This window comes from Blastomyces dermatitidis (genome assembly GCF_000003525.1).
Source record: "Blastomyces dermatitidis ER-3 genomic scaffold supercont1.10, whole genome shotgun sequence".
In the NCBI taxonomy this organism is placed as follows: domain Eukaryota; kingdom Fungi; phylum Ascomycota; class Eurotiomycetes; order Onygenales; family Ajellomycetaceae; genus Blastomyces; species Blastomyces dermatitidis.
Genome location: NW_025544783.1, coordinates 319,067 through 338,801, shown reverse-complemented (window position 1 = coordinate 338,801; position 19,735 = coordinate 319,067). Strand labels below are relative to the sequence as shown.

At 32.2% G+C, this 19,735-nt stretch overlaps 1 protein-coding gene across 1 annotated transcript; it reads left to right on the top strand.

Moving 5' to 3' along the window:
* Nucleotides 1-10,420: 10,420 nt before the first annotated feature.
* Nucleotides 10,421-10,651, top strand: BDCG_17679 (uncharacterized protein; the record flags this gene model as incomplete). The annotated part of the gene is made up of 1 exon (XM_045426768.1): nucleotides 10,421-10,651. The coding sequence occupies one exon, from the start codon at nucleotides 10,421-10,423 to the stop codon at nucleotides 10,649-10,651; it is 231 nt and encodes a 76-aa protein (XP_045282344.1).
* Between the last annotated feature and the right edge of the window lie 9,084 nt (nucleotides 10,652-19,735).

Sequence of the window (19,735 nt, the reverse complement as noted above, 5' to 3'; positions counted from 1 at the left end):
TTTTCTCAGCACATTTAACATGAACATTTCTTGTGCCTGATTCACAGAATTCTCACTCATGAAATCAGGTCTATAACTGATTGTATCAGGCATTATTATATTCAATCTCTTTCAGTATTTGATATAAAGATTATACACTTGAAACTCTGAGATTCAATGTACTAAGTGTTTGAAAGATTTTATCATTGATTATAGATAGACAAGACTTTTGTAATCTGTGATCACTGTTATTGTATGTCTGTTGTTGATATATCTATCTCACAATGTCAGTGTGTACTTGATTGCTAGTAATTTCTTTTCATACACTGAGTAATTGAGCTCAGTGTCTGATAGTTTTCTATCATTGTACATCACTGAGTACAGCTTGCTGTTCTTACTCATCTGTAGAAGAGCATCTCTGATAGCTCATTCAGATGCATCTGTCTCAATGTAGAAAGGTTTATTACAATCTGATTGAATAAGCACTGAGAATGTTGTTATATGTTTTCTCAGTGTGAGAAAAGCCTCTTTGCACATGGCATTTCAGATGATTGAATGAAACTTCTTCTTTCACAGATTTATATTCATTTCTCTTAAGAGATCTGAGAGTGATATAGATATTCATGTGAAATTCTTGATGAATCTGTAGTAGTATAAGATTAACTCAAGAAACTGTTGTATATAATGTATATTTCTCAGTCACAGTCAATTCACTATGATATTCAATTTCTTCAGAATGAGATGTATACAGTCATCACTCACTACATATTTCATGCACTTCAACTCTTTCATTTCAAACACACATTTGATTGATTTGATATAGAGCTTATACTCTGTCAGAGTTATAAGCACTTTATCAAGATACTTCAGATATTCATTATATGAGTTTGAAAAGACTAGAATGTCATTGAGATATACAAGATATGAGATTTTATTCTGTTTATAAAGAATTGTATTCATCATTGTTTGAAAGATGACAGACACATTTATCAGACTGAATAACATTGCTAGAAATTTGAACTTCTCTCATTGTATATTAAATATGATTCATGAGACTGATAGTTTATCTATACAGATCTGTCAGTATTCTGAAAGAAGATTGATCTTTAATAGATATTGAGTGTTTTCAATCATATTCAACTGTTGTTGAATTCATAGCAGTGAATATTCATTCTTAATTATAAGCTTGTTGAGTGCTTGATAATCAATACATATTCATCACTCTTCATCTGCTTTTTTCATGAATAGAACTGAAAAGCCTCACACACTTGATGAGAATTGTATGAGACTATGTTCTAGAAGATCTGTGATCTGACACTTCTGTTCTTCAAGATATGTTTGTGACAGAGAATATGCATTCTGGTTGACTGGTTTTGCATTCTCTGTGTCAATCTCATGTACAAATCCTCATTTCAGCAGCAATTCCAGTGAAAGATCTGTTCAGAAGATCTTTTCATACTTCTTCAGAAGCTTCTTCATACACTTATTCTTTCACATATCTTTTATCTTAGTTTTCTCTGCTTTCAGGTCCTGTATGACATACAGAATACTTTCAGATAAGATCTTGTGAATTGTTCTCTTTGCTTATTAATGTATAAGCAGATTTAACTCTTCTATATCAGAGATGTGAAATGTCCTTCTCATATCAGTTGATAGAATTGTATGAATCATTTTCTTTCTATTGATCAACTGTATATAGCATGTATGTCATTGAATCTGTGAATTGAACCTTTGAAATCAATTGAGTTTGAGAATAAGGTTGTATTTCATGTTCTGCAGCTCTCACACTTAAATATAGCAAGATCATTCTTCAAAGTGTAAGGGAACTCTTACTCTTGCAGATGATATCAAATATTGATTATCAGGTAATCTTATGCATCAGAGATTCTTCACTCAGTGAACCTCTTTCAATCTTCAGATTATATAATCATCAATATATTATATAGAAGCTTCTGTGTCTGCTAACACTTTTGCAGCCATCTCTTGATTCTTACTCAAGTGCTCTCTATACATTAACATTTCAGGTCTCAAGACATTGAGATGAGTGTTCACTTCATCATTCTCACCTGCATCTCATTCAGAAGCCTGCTTCTTCTTTGCATTTACAGAATTCAGAGAGTCATCTAACACAGGCATCTCTTTCACTTTGAAGGCTTTTTATAGAATATCAGTGAGTGTCTTCAAGCTCACTGATTCTGCTAGTTTTTTTGACTGTGTACATTGAGTGCAATCTTTTGCATCATGATTTTGATGTTCACAGTTGAAACAAGCTTGATGCTCATGACATTAAGATTTTCACTCAGAGAATCTCTTTTTCAGAGAATTCAGCACTTTAGTGATGATATTCAGATCTAGATTCATTGTGTCTGAGTGTGTGACTTGTGTCATAGAAGTCTGATTATCTGTTCTCTACTAAGGCATACTCAATTGCAGTATTTTCTGTCACAATTGACTCACTTGTTCTCATATAATGAGAATATTGTATGCTTTCTTCACTGTGTCTGACTGTGAGGTTAAGCATTTTCATTTCACTCTCAACTCAGATGTAAGATCATGAATGAAGATCTGTAAATAGAAAGGTGTTAAAAGCTCTTCATTCAACATGAGATAGTGTAAACTGAAGTGTGTGAAGTATAATATAAGATCACTCACTTGTCTACACTCAGTGAAGTGTTTGTAACACTTGTCTTATATATTCACTTTCTCAAAGTTGTGTAAGATTCATTTGAAAAACTCATTCCATCTTCATGAGAATAGATATTGCTTCAGGTCTGTGAGATTCATCTTTTCATCAGTTATTTATAATGACTTTGCTTTTCTGTGTAGAAATGTGATAGATCTTAAGACTTGTTGAAATTCTGTTGACTGTCTGTCTGTGAGTTCACATTTAATCTGATAATATAATCACATCTGACTTAGCCAGCTGATTGCAGCATCATTTTTTCAGTCACTATTGAAGCTTAATGACTTCAGCAGATCTCTCAGTTTGATATATTTCATACTCAGATTCTCATTCTGCACAGTGATCTTCAATGATGTGTATGCTTCTGAAGAGATTGTGAATAATTGTGATGAGATCTTCAGGTTCAGTGTAGTTGCCTATCTGTGTAAATATTCAATCTTCTGCTACAGGTCTAAGATCTGGTTTTCTCTATTCTTATTAATGATGATGATTGTTATTATTATTATTATTCTTCAATTATAGATGTATGCAGTCAGAGACTATGACATCTACCTGAGAACTTTAGTTCTCAGGGTTTTTTCTATGTCTGTAAAGTTAACTATTGTACATTCATCAATTTCAGATATGCAAAATCAGAAAATTCCAGCTCAGAATACAAAAACTGTTTACAAATTACAGTGTTTTAACATCTTTTGATACTTTGAAACCATTTGACAATATCATGACAAAAGAAAAGAGAGAAAGAACACAGTCTCAAAGATAGACACATTAAATAGATAGATAGAAAGAAATTGAAAGGAAAAGATACAGAAAAAGAAAAAGTAAAGAGAGACTATAACAAAACAAATTCTTAAAAGAGAGTGTATAGCTGTTTTAACAGACTATATCTGATTGATTTCCTCCTCTTCATATTCAGATACTTCTGAATTTAGCCATTTTCTTATAGCTGCTTGAGTTTCTGATAGAAAGTCTATTAAGTATTTAGTTCCTGTCTCAGTTGAGAATAAGAATCTCATATTTAATTGATTTAGATCATACTTCTCTTTCAATCTGGCTCTGAGACTATTGTATAATGCACAGTGCATTATAATATGCTCAGGATTCTCATTTGTATTGCAGAATGAGCATTCTATTGAGTCAAATCTATCATCAAATCTTTGTATATAAGATTTGAAATAGCCATGTCCTAGTTTCAGCTGTATTATAGATGAGAATATTTTCTTTTTACATTTAATTGAACAAGATTTCCACTTGGGTTTTGTTTCAAATCTTGAATAATGTATACTCTTCTTTTGTTTCTGCCAGCTTTCATTCCACTTGTCTAAACAAGATTCTTTTATTTTTCTCTTTATAAAAGACCAGGACACAATTTTTTGAATAGATCTGCTTAATTCTGCACCCTTTTTTGCAGCTGAATCAGCCAATTCATTGCCATGAATATTCATATGAGCAGGAACCCAGTGCAGATGAATTCTCAGCTTTGATGTTCTTCTCTCTTGAATTTTTAGATGATGATTGTGTCAGTGAAGCTCTTCATAGTGAATGCTTGATCTGCAGTGAATGTCAATTGTTGTTTAACTTCTGTCTCAGCCTGCCACTGCATATGCAAGATCTCAATCTCATTTAGAATTCTTGTACATGTACAGAGCTTCAATTTCAGTTCAGTGATTTCAGCTGCTTTTCTTACTACTTTGAGTAAACTCTCTAAGAGGTTCTGCATATCTTTCAGTTCAGATAGCAGAGAAGAGTGTTATTCATATCAGTTAGAGAAGATATTCATTTCAGTGATTTCTCATTGATTGTATGATGTCTATTGTTATATCACTGTATTATTATATTACTATATCATTATATTGCTATATCACTGTTATCATTGTACAACTTCAGTGATGATCATCTCTCTCTTTTTATTCTTCTTTTGAGTAGAGAGTGAACTTCTTTGAATCTGGTTCACTGCTCTCATCTCTTTTCTCACATCTCATCTGTTCATATACATGGCATTCATCTGAATGTGAAGTTTTTTCTCAACAAGCAAAGCAGCATCAATCAGATGCTCTTTTACTCATCACTCTTCATACACTATCTTTTGAGGTATTCTAGGACCACACTGACATAATAACTACAAATCACTTCATAGATGGAATTATCATGCTCTGAAGAAGCCTGCACTTCTCACCAGTTTTTAAACATGCTATCAGATGTGATTCAAAGGTTGCTTAAGCCAGTGTATGATTACAGATGTACACCGGCTTCTTATATTGTAGTCTTGTACGCTAAATTAATTAGTGTATGCTATGACCCCTTTACACTCATACGCGTACGCTAGTAGTTCGGAAGCGGCCGCGTTATTATCCGACGGTCGTACGTTCTTCCGAACCACAAGTGTTAGAATTCTGAGATGAAAAGATGATCACAGTCTGAGATCAAGACTGCTGATATTTTATAAAGATAAATAATATTATTAATAAATAACTGTGTGAATATCTCTGAGAGAAGATTCACTGTGATGAGAATATAATAAGAGCATTTGAATCTTTTATATATAATTATTAAAACTGTGTTGAATATGATATCTGTGACTCAGCAGATGAACTTGAGTAGATCTATTACAAAGTTAAGAGTGATTGTATACTAATTAATATCTGAGATGAGAATGAGTGTGAGTGCTCTGTATACTTAATAAGTGATAGACTTGAATCATCTGCATGCTTCACAGCTGTATTCATAGTTATTCATATTATACTGCATGATAGATTATCAGAATCAACAGTTTATCAAGACATAGATTCAGTGAGATTCAAAGTGTTCTATGATGAGAGAGTTATGAAAGTTCTATAGAATAAGAACTCAAGTGAGTATATAATCTGAGATAAAAATTCTGTCTTTGTAAAAGAGTAGATTATTCTCTATGACTTAATTTTCCAGGTTATTATAATCTGTTAAGAGTATGAGTAATTCAAGATTTTCAGAAAGATTGTTATGAATTATCTGCAGCAGCAGCTCTGTAATATGATCTTTAGTGTATAACTATATCTGAGTGTGAGTAGAAATAACTGAGACTGACTCTACTGTTTATGCTACAGTGAGAGTGATGAGACAGGTATTATAAAGATGATTATAAAAATTATTAAGAAATCTATGAAATATATTAATGAGTTCTGTAAGATTATCTGAATATAATCAGTAGTCTGAACACTGACTGAATACATCTGTTAAGTTACTGTGATCTTTCTTATACTTTATACTGATATCAAGCTCACTTAGATGTTGAGCTCATCTTACTTAACAGTGACTAAGAACCTTGATTATAAGAAAGAGTAGAAGATTATTATAATCACTGTATATAATCATATTACAATGATTACTTCTGATGAAATGACTTCAATACTTGATTAACTTTATTATTACTAATATCTCTTGATTATAGATTCTATAGTTACACTCAGTACTTATCATTTTTCAGCTATAGAATATAACTGAATATAAGTGATCATCAGAATCTTTCTGTATAAGAATTTGACTTATAATATATTTACTAATATCACAGAAAATGACTATGTCAATCTCATCTGAGTAAAATATAAGAAGAGATGTTTTAATGAAGATCTCTTTCAGTAAGAGAAAGCTAAAGTTCTCAGTCTCTATTTATGAAAAGATTTTATTAATCTTGAGAAGACTAGTTATTGACAGAGCTATCTTACTGTAGTGATATATGAAGTAATAATAAAAATTATAAAAGCTCAGAAATTTATAAACATCTTTGATTAACTTAAAAATGAGTCATGCTACTATTGTCTCAATCTATTTAAGATTTATACAGATACTGCAATATTTAATTATATAGTCTACAAAGTCTATTTCTTTCTGAAGAAAGTGACATTTGAAGAGATTATATATTAGATAAGCTTTTCTGAATTTTTACAGTATCTGTTTAATATATTATCAATGAGTATCTGAGTTGTAATCTTTAGTATATATTATAACATCATCTATGTAGACTAGACTGGCCGCTGAGATCATGAATTTCACATTTGATTTCATTTGATCTGATCTCATACATTTCTTGGCGTGAATTCTGCTGAGACTGGCTATTAAAAAAACATGTAAAGTGACTATATATCAGATCTTAAAATGAAACCATGACTTGAAAAAAATGAGAAAGTGATCTCATTTGGTCCCATTTAGTCTCATTCTTGACATAAAGTTACTATTTTTAGACATTTTAAGGTTTTTTTTAGACTATTTTTAATTTTTTAAAAAGTAATGCTTTTTGATAATACTCAAATGAGATTTAAAGTCATTTAAAGCAATAAAAATAATTTAAATTGAGAAGTGAAAATCATGATCTCATTTGAAAAATGTGATAAGAGTAGACAGTAAGTCTCACTGAAACAGTATGAGACTACTATCTAATGTTAAAACCATGTAATGAGATCAGTCGAATTGATAATGAGACTATCAAAAAATCTAGTTCTGGTTTCAGACACGGTCACACGGTCAGTCTAATGTAGACTACTGCAAAATTATTAATGTATGAGAGTAGTACTATCTGAATATACTGCTGAAAGTGACTGAATGAATTACAGAGATCAAAGAGTACTACTAGATATTCATAGTTATCATATCATATTTTAAAGACTGTAAGATGTTTGTACTTCTCTGCAATTTATAGAAGATGAAATGTATGAACTAAATCTAGTTTTGTAATACAGTGTATTTCAGTGAAGTATTCAAGAAGTTCTGATATAAGAGATATTATATATTGATTTTTAACTGTGATAGCATTTAAATTTCAGTAATTTATATAAAATTATTTGATTTCATCTTTCTTCTGTGTGAAGAGTACTGAGAAGATCAATTACCACCGCTCCACCACGAACTCGCTCGATTTTTCGAATAAGAACCCGCCGATAGATCCATCGAAAAGCCCTCGATCATACAAGCATTTTGACCCCATCGCCGACCGCATACCCCGTGTGATGGTGGAGTTATCCAGCCAAACATGAACCAGATGTCGTTCGAAACTCCTGTGTGGGATTATCCCCCATTCTCCCCTATCACACCACAACCCCGGGCCAAATTGCCATACAAATTGTAAGGTGAAGAGACCTAGCCATATGCACCGATCTGTAGTTGTGAAGATATCTGAGAAGCGACCTCCGCGAAAACCCTGTCCATCTTTGATGTTCCAAAACATCAACACCAAGTCCCACCCTCGTACCGCCCTTCCTAATCTGGCCCATCCCCGGCAGAAAAATACAAAAAGATACCTCGGCGATAATATCAAGCACATAACCAACAGCCACTTCTGAAGTGCAACCTCCGCGGTCTGTCTTCAGTGTATCTAGACATCAACGCCAAGTCTCACCCTCGTACCATCCCTCTCAACCTGGCCCATCCCTGACAGAAAAGTACAAAAAGATACCTCAGCAACTGGACTCAATACATAATCGGCAGACACAACTAGACTGACCGTGTGACCGTGTCTGGGACCAGGACCAAACTTTACAGTTGTCACATTGCCTAAAAGCATTACTCCTGGTCATGGTTTGTGTTTATCACATTGATCCCAAATCACATTATTTCAAATATTAAAGGTCTCAGATTCACTTTTCAAATAAAAATCTAGTTCTGAATAAAGAATATGTTTGAATTCTTAGTCACATTTTCATTCTGATCTCATTATTGAGAATGGCATTAAATGAGATTATGAAATCACTTCTCACTTACATAATATCATAATATAGTGCTCATTTGTTGAAAATTCAACAGAGAGTGTTATCAAATATCATTACTTTTCTGAACACAGATCATAATTCATATAATTTTAATTATGAAAAAAATATAAAATACAAAAAAAAAACAAAAAACAAAAAACAAAACAAAAACAAGAAAAAAAAAAAAAAAGAAAAGAAAAAGAAAAAAACAAAAAATAAAAAAAAAAAAAAAAATCAAGATTGCAGAGCCACAGCATTCTCAAAATACTCACTTTTCAGAGTCTTCACAATATTCATCATCAACTGTGTATTTCTCACAGTGAGAGTAACACAGCTGCAATGAGTCATTGTCTTAATATCATCTAATAAATAATCAGTATATATCTGTATAAATGTGAATATTTAGAAAATATACACTCAAAAAGTGTGGTCAGGGTGAACTCTGCTGCCACTTGAATGATATCAAGAGCAGAATGCTGGAATTGATGATTTTTCTCATCAATTTCACAGATAAGACAGGTGAAGATGATCTTGAGAAATATAAGATTTTCTGACTTCTGATAAAAATGAATCTCACAGAGAGACTCTATTTTCATGATATCAGAGACTGAGTGTTATCAAAAAGTGTTACTTCTATGCAATGCATATGTACTTACTGCAACAATTCACCCTCTGCACACATGACTGAGAATTATGGCTTTTCCACGCTGCACAGCTCTCTCTGAAATGCTGATACTGGTTTGCAACTCACACAGTCTCTCAGTTCAGCATGTGCTGTGTGTATACAGCTCTGCATGCTGAGGCTGTGTTGATCATTATGGCCTGATGTGATACTCACTTTTCACAGGCCATGTTTTGTTTGAAGAGGGGAGAGAAGACATGACTGTGGTTTTATTGAGAGAGAATGAATAATTAGTAATGTTGAATGTAATTTGATTCTTCTGTATTTAAAATTTGATTAGTCTATACTCTTCAATTTGAGAGTTTCTAAGAGTGTTTTAATAGTTTTCATATCAGCTTGAACTTAGTGATGAATTGAAGAAGAAGAGAAAAGAGAGAAGAAAGAAATGAGAATAACTTATCTTTATAATATGAAAATAGAGAATTGCTGCAATCATTCTCTCTAGCAACAAAAATCTGTTTTCTGCATGTATCTCTGATATAGATTATATAATAACTGTATACAAAGAATATCAACACTGCATGCATTGAATGAAGATGATATTGCTATGCAACACTATAGCTGTTTCTGTATATCTCTAAAAGCTGTTAATATTTTCTTTGTCTCTTTATATTTGATAAGTCAGTAATATATTTCAATACACTCTCTCTTTCATTATCATCATCATCATCATCATCACTATTATTAACATCATCACTATCATCATCATTATTATTATCATTATTATCATCATCATCATCATCATTATCACTATTATTATATCATTTCTGGCTGTCTCTTCTGCCTTCACCCTTCTTCAATGCTCACTGAAATCAATCATGTCATCTCTCTTCAAATATTCTGCGGTCCTGCAGATCATCAAGGTGTGTGAGCACTGTCACAGATTGAAGAGAGAGAAGAAGAAGATGTTCAAGTGAGAGAAGACAGATTGTAAGACATATTATGATGTCTTAAAGAGGCTCTGTAAGAAAGTAGAATGATAATGATTTTAAGTAACACTTCTGATAGATTTAGACTGAACTAAGTATAGGAATAATGCAGATGACATCATCTGTGAGAGATTGAAGAAGAAGACAGTGAAGAGTCTCATGCAGCAGTAGTGAGACCAGGAGAAGTTCTGAGAATGATTTGAGTTCAAGATAAAGAGAGAGAGAGAGAAGAAGAGTATTACTGTAAATAAGCAGCAGCAGAAGAAGATTGAGAGGATGTTAAAGTGAGAGATAAAGAAGTCAAAACTGATAAGTTTTTTACTTATTGAGAGATAATGATTTTTGATAACACTTCTGTTCTCTAATTGATTAGCAGGAGCTGGCAGAGAAGAAGAGGATTAAGGCCTTGTTCAGGTCTTGAATGCACTTCATGATTCAGAATATTGAGAAGACAGTTCTGCTCTCTGAGCATGTCAATCTGCTTACTGCTGGAATGAAACCTGAGGCAGCAGATCAGAAAATGTGGGATTTTGAGGCACAGGTTGACCTGGCTGAGAGGGAGCAGCGGGAACCCTTCTCTGAGAAGGCAGTGAAGAGAGATTTTAAGATGATTATCATCTCAGATGAGGAGAAGAAGAAGAAGAAGAAGAATAAGAAGTGAATTGTGAAGAATGATAAGAAGAATGAGAAAGAGAAGAAGTAGATTTTTTTCTTTTTATATTAGTTAGTTGTAAGTTTAAGTTTTTAATTATTAATAATTAAAATTGATTTTGAGTTTTCAAAAATTATTGTACAAGTTGTAATCAAGTCAGGAATGATATATATATATATATATATTTAACTATCATGATTCACAAATCACTATAATGTATAAGTATCAACATTTTTTCAACATTGATATTCACAATATTAATATATTTTTAATGATATCATCTGATAATGCAATTTGATAACACTCTCTTTTACAATATTAATATATTTCAAGAAATATGATAGAGATTAATCAAGATTGTTTGTTTACTTTTATACATCAATGATATTCAATCTGAGTTAGTACTAAAATTATAACTAAGCTAAGAAACAAGATTATTTTCTCTTATATTAATTCTTCTTACACATATCAGTGATCAGTTATTGAAAATAAATTATCATCTTTCTCAAATTATTATCATATCTTCTGAATTCACTTCTTTCACTTCTTTTACTTCTACTGAAAGATTCCCAAACTCTTCAAGAAATCACTGTGAATTACAAAGTCTACATTATTTACAATTCAACACAGAATGCTCTCTTTCAATCATGATGAATGATCACTTCATTCTTCACATCTGATTCCAGGTCATGAAATTTATGAAAAACTCAACACAAATATCAAGATGAACTATGAAATAATTATCAACAGGTTGCATTGCAGATTACTGAAGAGTCATCTCTCTGCTGCAATCACTGCAACTTCATTCAGAAACATTCATCATAAACTGATTATAACTCTGAAGGAATTTTCTGACATCTGAAGTCATCAGAATGCAGACAACAAAAGAAAAATAATTAGAAAATTACTACTGAGCTGATAAGTTGCTCTATCAGATAATGATTTTTGATAATACTAACTTTCTAATTTGAAGGAAATCATGCAAAAATGATCATGTATCAGTACTCTGATTTCACAACTCTCATCTGATAACTTCTGTGAACAATTACTTCACATGTGTATATCTCTGAATCTTTCTCTTTGATCAATTGAAAATCCCGAATTCTGAACACTTCTTCAAATGCTTAATTCAAATCTTCATATTTCACATTGATCCTGTCTTCAGTTCAACCTTGAGACACACTACAAAGTCAATATACAATATCTAGAATCAGAGTTGAAGAATCATTGAAGAGTGTCTCTCACTGTGAATGCATGAACTAGTACAAACAATCTTACATTTATAAGAGTTACATGTTATTACATTGATGAGAACTGAACTTATTGAGAGACATTAATTAAATTTGAATCATTGATCAGTAGTCATACTGGGGATTATATGACAGAGGTATTAATGACTGTGATTAAAAATGACTATTGAGATATTAGTCTCAGTCTTCTTACAATTACAACTGACAATGCTGCAAATAACTACACTATGATGAAGAGCTTGGAGCAAAAATTGGCTTTGCATTTCTGAAATGATAAACAAGGTCATATTCCCTGCATTGCTCATGTGGTTCAACTTGTGATACAAACACTGATAAAGAATCTTAACATCAAGATGAAGAATAATGAGATGACTGATTCTTGGGATGAGAATGAGATGAAAGTGATTACTCAAGTAACTTTTGCATTTACTTTGCAAAAGATAATGTTTTTTGATAATACTTTTTAATATTGCTTTTTGATAATGCTTTTTGATAATGCTACTGTTAATTTTGAATAGATTGACTAATAATTTAAATATCATAGATTTGAAACATTGCTAATGTGATTTGTATCTCTTCTAAATAACAACAATGATTTCATGATATTCAATAAACAAACAAATCAGTCACATCACTGAATATGATACAGGATATTAGATTATGATGAAGTTCAACATATAAGATAACTGTTCAGACTCTTCAATTGCATCAGATGATTGATCATTGAGTGCAACACTCTGATCAGAAAAAGATTCAGATATTGAAACTTTCTGATATAAAGTGAACTCAGTTGAAATATGTGATTGATTTACTGTTTCAGTTTTATAAGATAACAAAGACAGTCTCAATCACTCATACACCAATGCTGCAGTCAGCCTGGTGAGTGTATAACAGTTTATTTGCTCATCTTGAGAAGCAGTTGAATCACTCAAAAAGAAATTCAGTCTGAGATGATACTATAGTGCAGGCTATTATTGCTGCAAGGAATAAACTGGCATATTACTACAGCAAAACTGAACAATCTTTTACAGAGTACTATGCTGTAGCAGCTCTACTAGATCTCTTTCATTGAGTTAACATCTACACTTCTCAAGATTGAACAGAGGAGAAATGAGACTCATATATCAAATTAGCCTGAGACTACTACAATATCAACTATCAGAGATTCAAACAAGCAGATGTTCAAGATGTGAAGACAGTGGAATACAATTCCCTAGTAAGTAATGATCTTTGATAACACTTCATATCTCATAGAACTATAATACTAACTTTGAAACAGAACTTACATACATTGATTGTAACTGAAAATCAGGCAAAACTACATACTTGTAAAACTGAATTTGACTGTTATCTTCAAGATGATCTGACAAATTTACATGTCAAATCAATTCTAGAGTTATGAAAAATTGTTGAGAGTACATATTCAACTGTTACACTGATGACACATGATATTCTGACAATTTCATTGACAGAGGTGAGAATGAAGTGAAAGTTCAACTCAAGTTGAGATATTTATCACTATCATCAGAGACAATTACAAGGAGAAATAATCAAGAAACTCATGATTGTAAAATATGGAATTATCAGACAGTTTAATACCTCTGATCACAGTATATCAGAGAAGTATAGTTTTCATGAGAAAGTGAAGAATAAACTTGCACAAGAATGTATTTAGTTGTTTCATGAGCATTATCAATAATTGTTATCAAATTCTGATTATATAAGCAATCACTGAATGAACTGAATGAGACTGATTTTGACCTTCAGTCTCAGTCTCATTCTGATTTTGAAAGAATGATCATCTTTCACAGTTTATTCTGAGAAATTACTCTCATTTCACTGTTCTTGAATTAAATCTGGTCATTTTTCACACCATTTCTCTCAGAAATGGTTCATTTTCAGATTTTTTTGAGGCTTGGTTCTGGTGGGACTCACGTCAAGAAATGTATGAGATCAGACCAAATGGGATCAAATGTGAAATTCATGGTCCCGCCGGCCAGTCTAGACACAACAACTATAAAATCAGTATATTCCAAGTAGACTGACCGTGTGACCGTGTCTGGGACCAGGACCAGATTTTTTGATAGTCTTATTACCAATTCAACTGATCTCATTACACAGTTTTAACATTAGATAGTAGTTCTATACTGTCTCAGTGAGACTTACTGTCTACTCTTGTCACATTTTTCAAATGAAATCATGATTTTCACTTCTCAATTTAAATTATTTTTATTGCTTTAAATGACTTTAAATCTCATTTGAGTGTTATCAAAAAGTGTTACTTTTTAAAAAATTAAAAATAGTTTAAAAAAAACCTTAAAATGTCTAAAAATAGTAACTTTATGCCAAGAATGAAACTAAATGAAATCAAATGAGATCACTTTCTCATTTTTTTCAAGTCATGATCTCATTTTAAAATCTGATATATAGTCACTTTGCATGTTTTTTTGATAGTCAGTCCCAGCAGGATTCACATCAAGAAATGTATAAGACCAGACTAAATGAGATTAAATGTGAAATTCATGATCTCAGTGATCAGTCTAATTTCAAGATCTGACTGAGCCTTTGATCCCTGCATAGTGAGATATATTAAATCTAGTTTTAATACCTCAATATTCAATAGATTCTACAAGGGATTGAGAATAGCAATACTAGATTTCTATTGAATTTGAGAATTATTATTATTATTATTATTCTTCAATTATAGATGTATGCAGTCAGAGACTATGATATCTACCTGAGAACTTTAGTTCTCAGGGTTTTTTCTATGTCTGTAAAGTTAACTATTATACATTCATCAATTTCAGATATGCAAAATCAGAAAATTCCAGCCCAGAATACAAAAACTGTTTACAAATTGCAGTGTTTTAACATCTTTTAATACTTTGAAATCATTTGACAATATCATGACAAAAGAAAAGAGAAAAAGAACACAGTCTCAAAGATAGACACATTAAATAAATAGATAGAAAGAAATTGAAAGAAAAAGATAAAGAAAAAGATAAAGTAAAGAGAGACTATAACAAAACAAATTATTAAAAGAGAGTGTATAGCTGTTTTAACAGACTATATCTGATTTATTTCCTCCTCTTCATACTCAGATAATTCTGAATTTAGCTATTTTCTTATAGCTGCTTGAGTTTCTGATAGAAAGTCTATTAAGTATTTAATTCCTGTCTCAGTTGAGAATAAGAATCTCATATTTAATTGATTTAGATCATACTTCTCTTTCAATCTGGCTCTGAGACTATTGTATAATGCACAGTGCATTACAATATGCTCAGGATTCTCATTTGTATTGCAGAATGAGCATTCTATTGAGTCAAATCTATCATCAAATCTTTGTATATAAGATTTGAAATAGCCATGTCCTAGTTTCAGCTGTATTATAGATGAGAATATTTTCTTTTTACATTTAATTGAACAAGATTTCCACTTGGGTTTTGTTTCAAATCTTGAATAATGTATACTCTTCTTTTGTTTCTGCCAGCTTTCATTTCACTTGTCTAAACAAGATTCTTTTATTTTTCTCTTTATAAAAGATCAGGACACAATTTTTTGAATAGATCTGCTTAATTCTGCACCCTTTTTTGCAGCTGAATCAGCCAATTCATTATCATGAATATTCATGTGAGCAGGAACCCAGTGTAGATGAATTATCAGCTTTGATGTTCTTCTCTTTTGAATTTTCAAAACAGAGTTTAAGATCAGTTCAAGATTCATTTGATCATTATGAATCTGACTATTTCTAAGTCTTTTTAAAGCAGCTTGACTATCAGAGAATATTCATGCCTCTTTCAAACAATTTCCTCTTTTATAAGATTTTATTTCAATGAGTTTGAAAGCTTTCACTATTGCAAATAGTTCAGCATCAAAGACTTCACATTCAGAGCCTAGATTCCAGAAATCTGAGATAAAATTAATATTATCTTCAGTATAAGCAATGCCTGCGCCTAATCTATTCAAGTTCTCATTTTTTGAGTCATCTGAATAAACCAGAATAGAGTCTTTTATATTGATTGTAGAAATTCTCTTCAAATGCTGTTCATATTCTTTCTCTTTTGATAGTTCACTTATTTATAAGTCTATAAGAGATTCAAGCTTTTCTCTCCAGGGAGATAACTTCTCATGATCAACTTTTTCAATATTTAAAGAAGAAAATTGATTTTTAATCAGAGAGCATAGTCTGTACAGTTGAGAAGGCATTTTCTTTGAAGAATTATTTTCATTCCAATCAAGAAATCTATTCCAATCCAGTTCATTTCCAGAGTTAATTGATGGAAATGAAGAAGAGACTCTTTCTCTGATTATATGATTTGAGCTCATCTTTACAACTCTCAGAGCATAGTTCATACAGGCCTTTTCAAATCTAATAGCAGGAGGAGGAATTGAAGCTTCAATTTCCATTGCTTTAATAGGAGATGATTTGAATGCTCCCAGAATTCTTCTCAAGACTCTGTTTTGCAGACTTTGAAAGAGTTCAGTGAAATTCCCTTGATTATTTCACCAAACTTGAACTCCATAATCAGCTACTGATGTGATACAGGCTATATATAACTGTCTCATAGCCTGAAAGAATAGACCTCTCTCTGTATTTGATAGTCTGATTATGTTGTTTAATAGTCTTTCTGCCTTGACAGTTCTTTGTTGAATGTGATATTTAAAATTCAACTTGGAGTTTAACCATACTTCTAATCATTTGACATTTACACTGGGTTTAATCTCTCTATTTAAAAGAGTTAGAGATAGTTCTTTCTCATTGAGTCTAGGAAAGAAATGAATTAACTCAGTTTTATTCATATCAAATTGAATTTGATTGATATCTGCTCTAACAAAGATTTCCTTTGCAGCTTCTTCAATTACTTTCAAATTCTCTTTGATAGTTTTTGAGCTGTAGACTAGACCAATATCATCCACATAACTCAGAGATTGCACTATTCTCATATTTCTATTTTTGAATAGATATGCAGTGTATATTGCAAATAAAATGGGTGAGATTGAAGATCCCTGTGATACTTCTATTTTTATCTCAGTCTTGTCTTGTTTCATTCCATCAAAGAAGAGTTGTATAATTCTTTTAGACATAAAACAGTTAACTCATTTTATTAGAGAAAGTGACAGTTTTAATATCTTCAATATCTGAATTAACTTTGACTTTGAAACATGATCAAATGCTTCCTTTATATCAATAAAAACTGCAGTTGAGACCAGACCCTCATGCTTTGCTATTTGAATATCATGAACAACTGAGAGAACAGTGTCAATTGCAGAACACTGTTTTCTACCTCTCATTTATTCACTGAATAAAAGAGAATCATCTATAGAGCTTATAAAAGATAGTCAAGTAGCTATTATCTTTTCTAAAACCTTTTCTAAACAGTTCAATAGAGATATTACTCTATATGACTTAGAAATTGAAGTTTTTCTATTAGGTTTTGCAAGAATCACTCCAGTGGCTTCTCTCCAGCATTCAGAATGATATTCATTTTTCAAGAGATTGAAAAAGAGCTCAAAATATTCATTCTTTAAGTAGGAATATGTATTTTGAATAATCAAGTGATTAATTGAATCAGGACCTGCAGCAGTTTTAACAGAACTTGAGAAGATAGCTGACTCTAATTCATCTTGTGTAAGATCAGGCCATTCCCAGTCATTTTCATCAATGTAGTTGAGAAGTGATATATTCTCTTCCTCTGAATCTGAGTCTGAGTCTGATGAGTTCTGAAAGAGAATTCTCATGAAAGCTTGACATTGTTCCTCAAAAGAGTTTACTGTATATGATTCATTCTGAAACTCATATTCTAAGGCTGAAAGTTTTGCTACACTTCTTGTTTTAGTATAGTTAAAAGCTTTAAAAATTTCCTTCCCTTGTGCTTCTTCAAGAAATTTATTTCAGCAGTCTGTTTTAGCTCTTTTGATATCTGAAAAATATTCATTTCTGACAGCTTTGAACTCTTCATCAGATATTACATCATTTTTCCAATCTCTTCTAGCAGTAGCTAATTCTTTCCTTTTAGATGAGATATTCTCATTCCACCAAGGTTTTGAATACTCAGAAGATTTTCTTTTTGAAATATTATCTCTAACACTTGTTAGAATAATAGATGTAATAAGCTTCACTCTATTCTCGAATTTGAGAATTAACTCTATATTGATATAATCATTGACAAAGTCTTCTATTTTGAGATATAAATAATCAGTTTCTCTACATCTCACTGGTAATATTTACATTATTATATAGAAACAGACTTATATTCTCTATAATATCAAGACTCTGAAGAGGGAAAGTCTTGATAGAGGGTATACAGTAGTACATATCTTAGTGTAGAATAGTTGAAGGTTGTATTGATAGATCTATCTACAAGAACATAATATAGTGATGGGTCACGTGATCTAGTGGGATCGCTAACCGCAACGGCCGTAAGGGCCAACATAATACTCTGTCAGAGATTCTGTTTCACGTGAGCTTGCTTCATCACACTGTCACTGACTCATTCTCTTCTCAACTGACTTTCAACTGGCAATCACCAGGAATCATAGGAGAAGATAATGAACTTGAATGAGAGATTGAAGATATTCTTGATAAAAGGCCCTGCGGCCGCGGCTGATAATATCTTATGAAATGGGTTGATTATGACTGTCTGACCTGGACCTCAGGCTCCACGCTATTTAATACAGCAGCTCTTGACTGATGGGAACTACACTCACTTCTGAGAAGGGAGGGCTAATGTGGCAGACTGCGCCCGATCATATAGACTATTTCATTACACTTCATAGATTCCTGCCAAAAGCTCTGATTCTCGGTCGCCGATTCTTAGCTGAGGAACCCATGGAGTTCCTATTCTCCCGCTCCGAAGCTCCACCTCATACGCGTATAAATATCCGCTCCGATCACTGATCCTCGCACTTTCTCTTCTCTTCCTTCTCTAACATTTTCCACTTTTGTTATATAAGACCTATATCTTAATGCCGAACTATTCGGCGTAGGCCCCTTACAATTAACATTTAAAGTTGATTATAATTGATTTACAAAGGCGAGTGTTAGGTGGAAATGAGCATTAGGTGGTTGATTACATTATACCAGTATAGAAGAGGTATTTATTTATTTTTTCATGTCAGACAGCATCGCATCTGAGTAAAAACAGATTTTGAATGTTCACGTTGAGATTAACAGACAGTCAGGCGAAAGCTCAGTAGAAATTGTGAGAAACACATAAGATTTCTCAAGAAACAAAATATAATAAGAATAAAAATATATCAAATACAGACAGATGAACAGTCAAAGAAATTTTGAAGGCAATGTACATCTACATGTACTTTGCTTTCCACATCAAAGATTTCAAGAAAGGGTTGACAGCCTGAATGTTGCTTGAAACTCGGCGAGAATAGGAACGAATGTTAAGGGGAAACAAGATAGAATCCGTGCCTGGACATCATATGAGGCAAGCCATGGATCGGATGAATAGCCCTGTTGCGCTGATGAATTTTGGCGGAGGTTGTTTCGAGGAGAATTGTATGCAGATCTATTTATAGACAAGGTCTGAAACCAACTTGACTTAAGCTAGTCAGATTGCATCACAGCAGAATTTTTTTGGTTTATTTTTCATGATTATATTATTATTATTTGTTTGCCATCGTGGACTTAGGGTGTATCTATTCAATTCCTCTTTGTTGTATGTTCGTCGGGGAATTGGTACGGGCACAATGCATTTTGTGTTTTGGCTTGTTTTGAGGTCGGCCAGGATACTGCTTTGTATGAAGAATTTGGAGTGCTAGTGATATTAACCGTATTTAAGCATAAAATCGCAGTCGTAAACTAACTTCCCGGTTGACGATGTCGAGC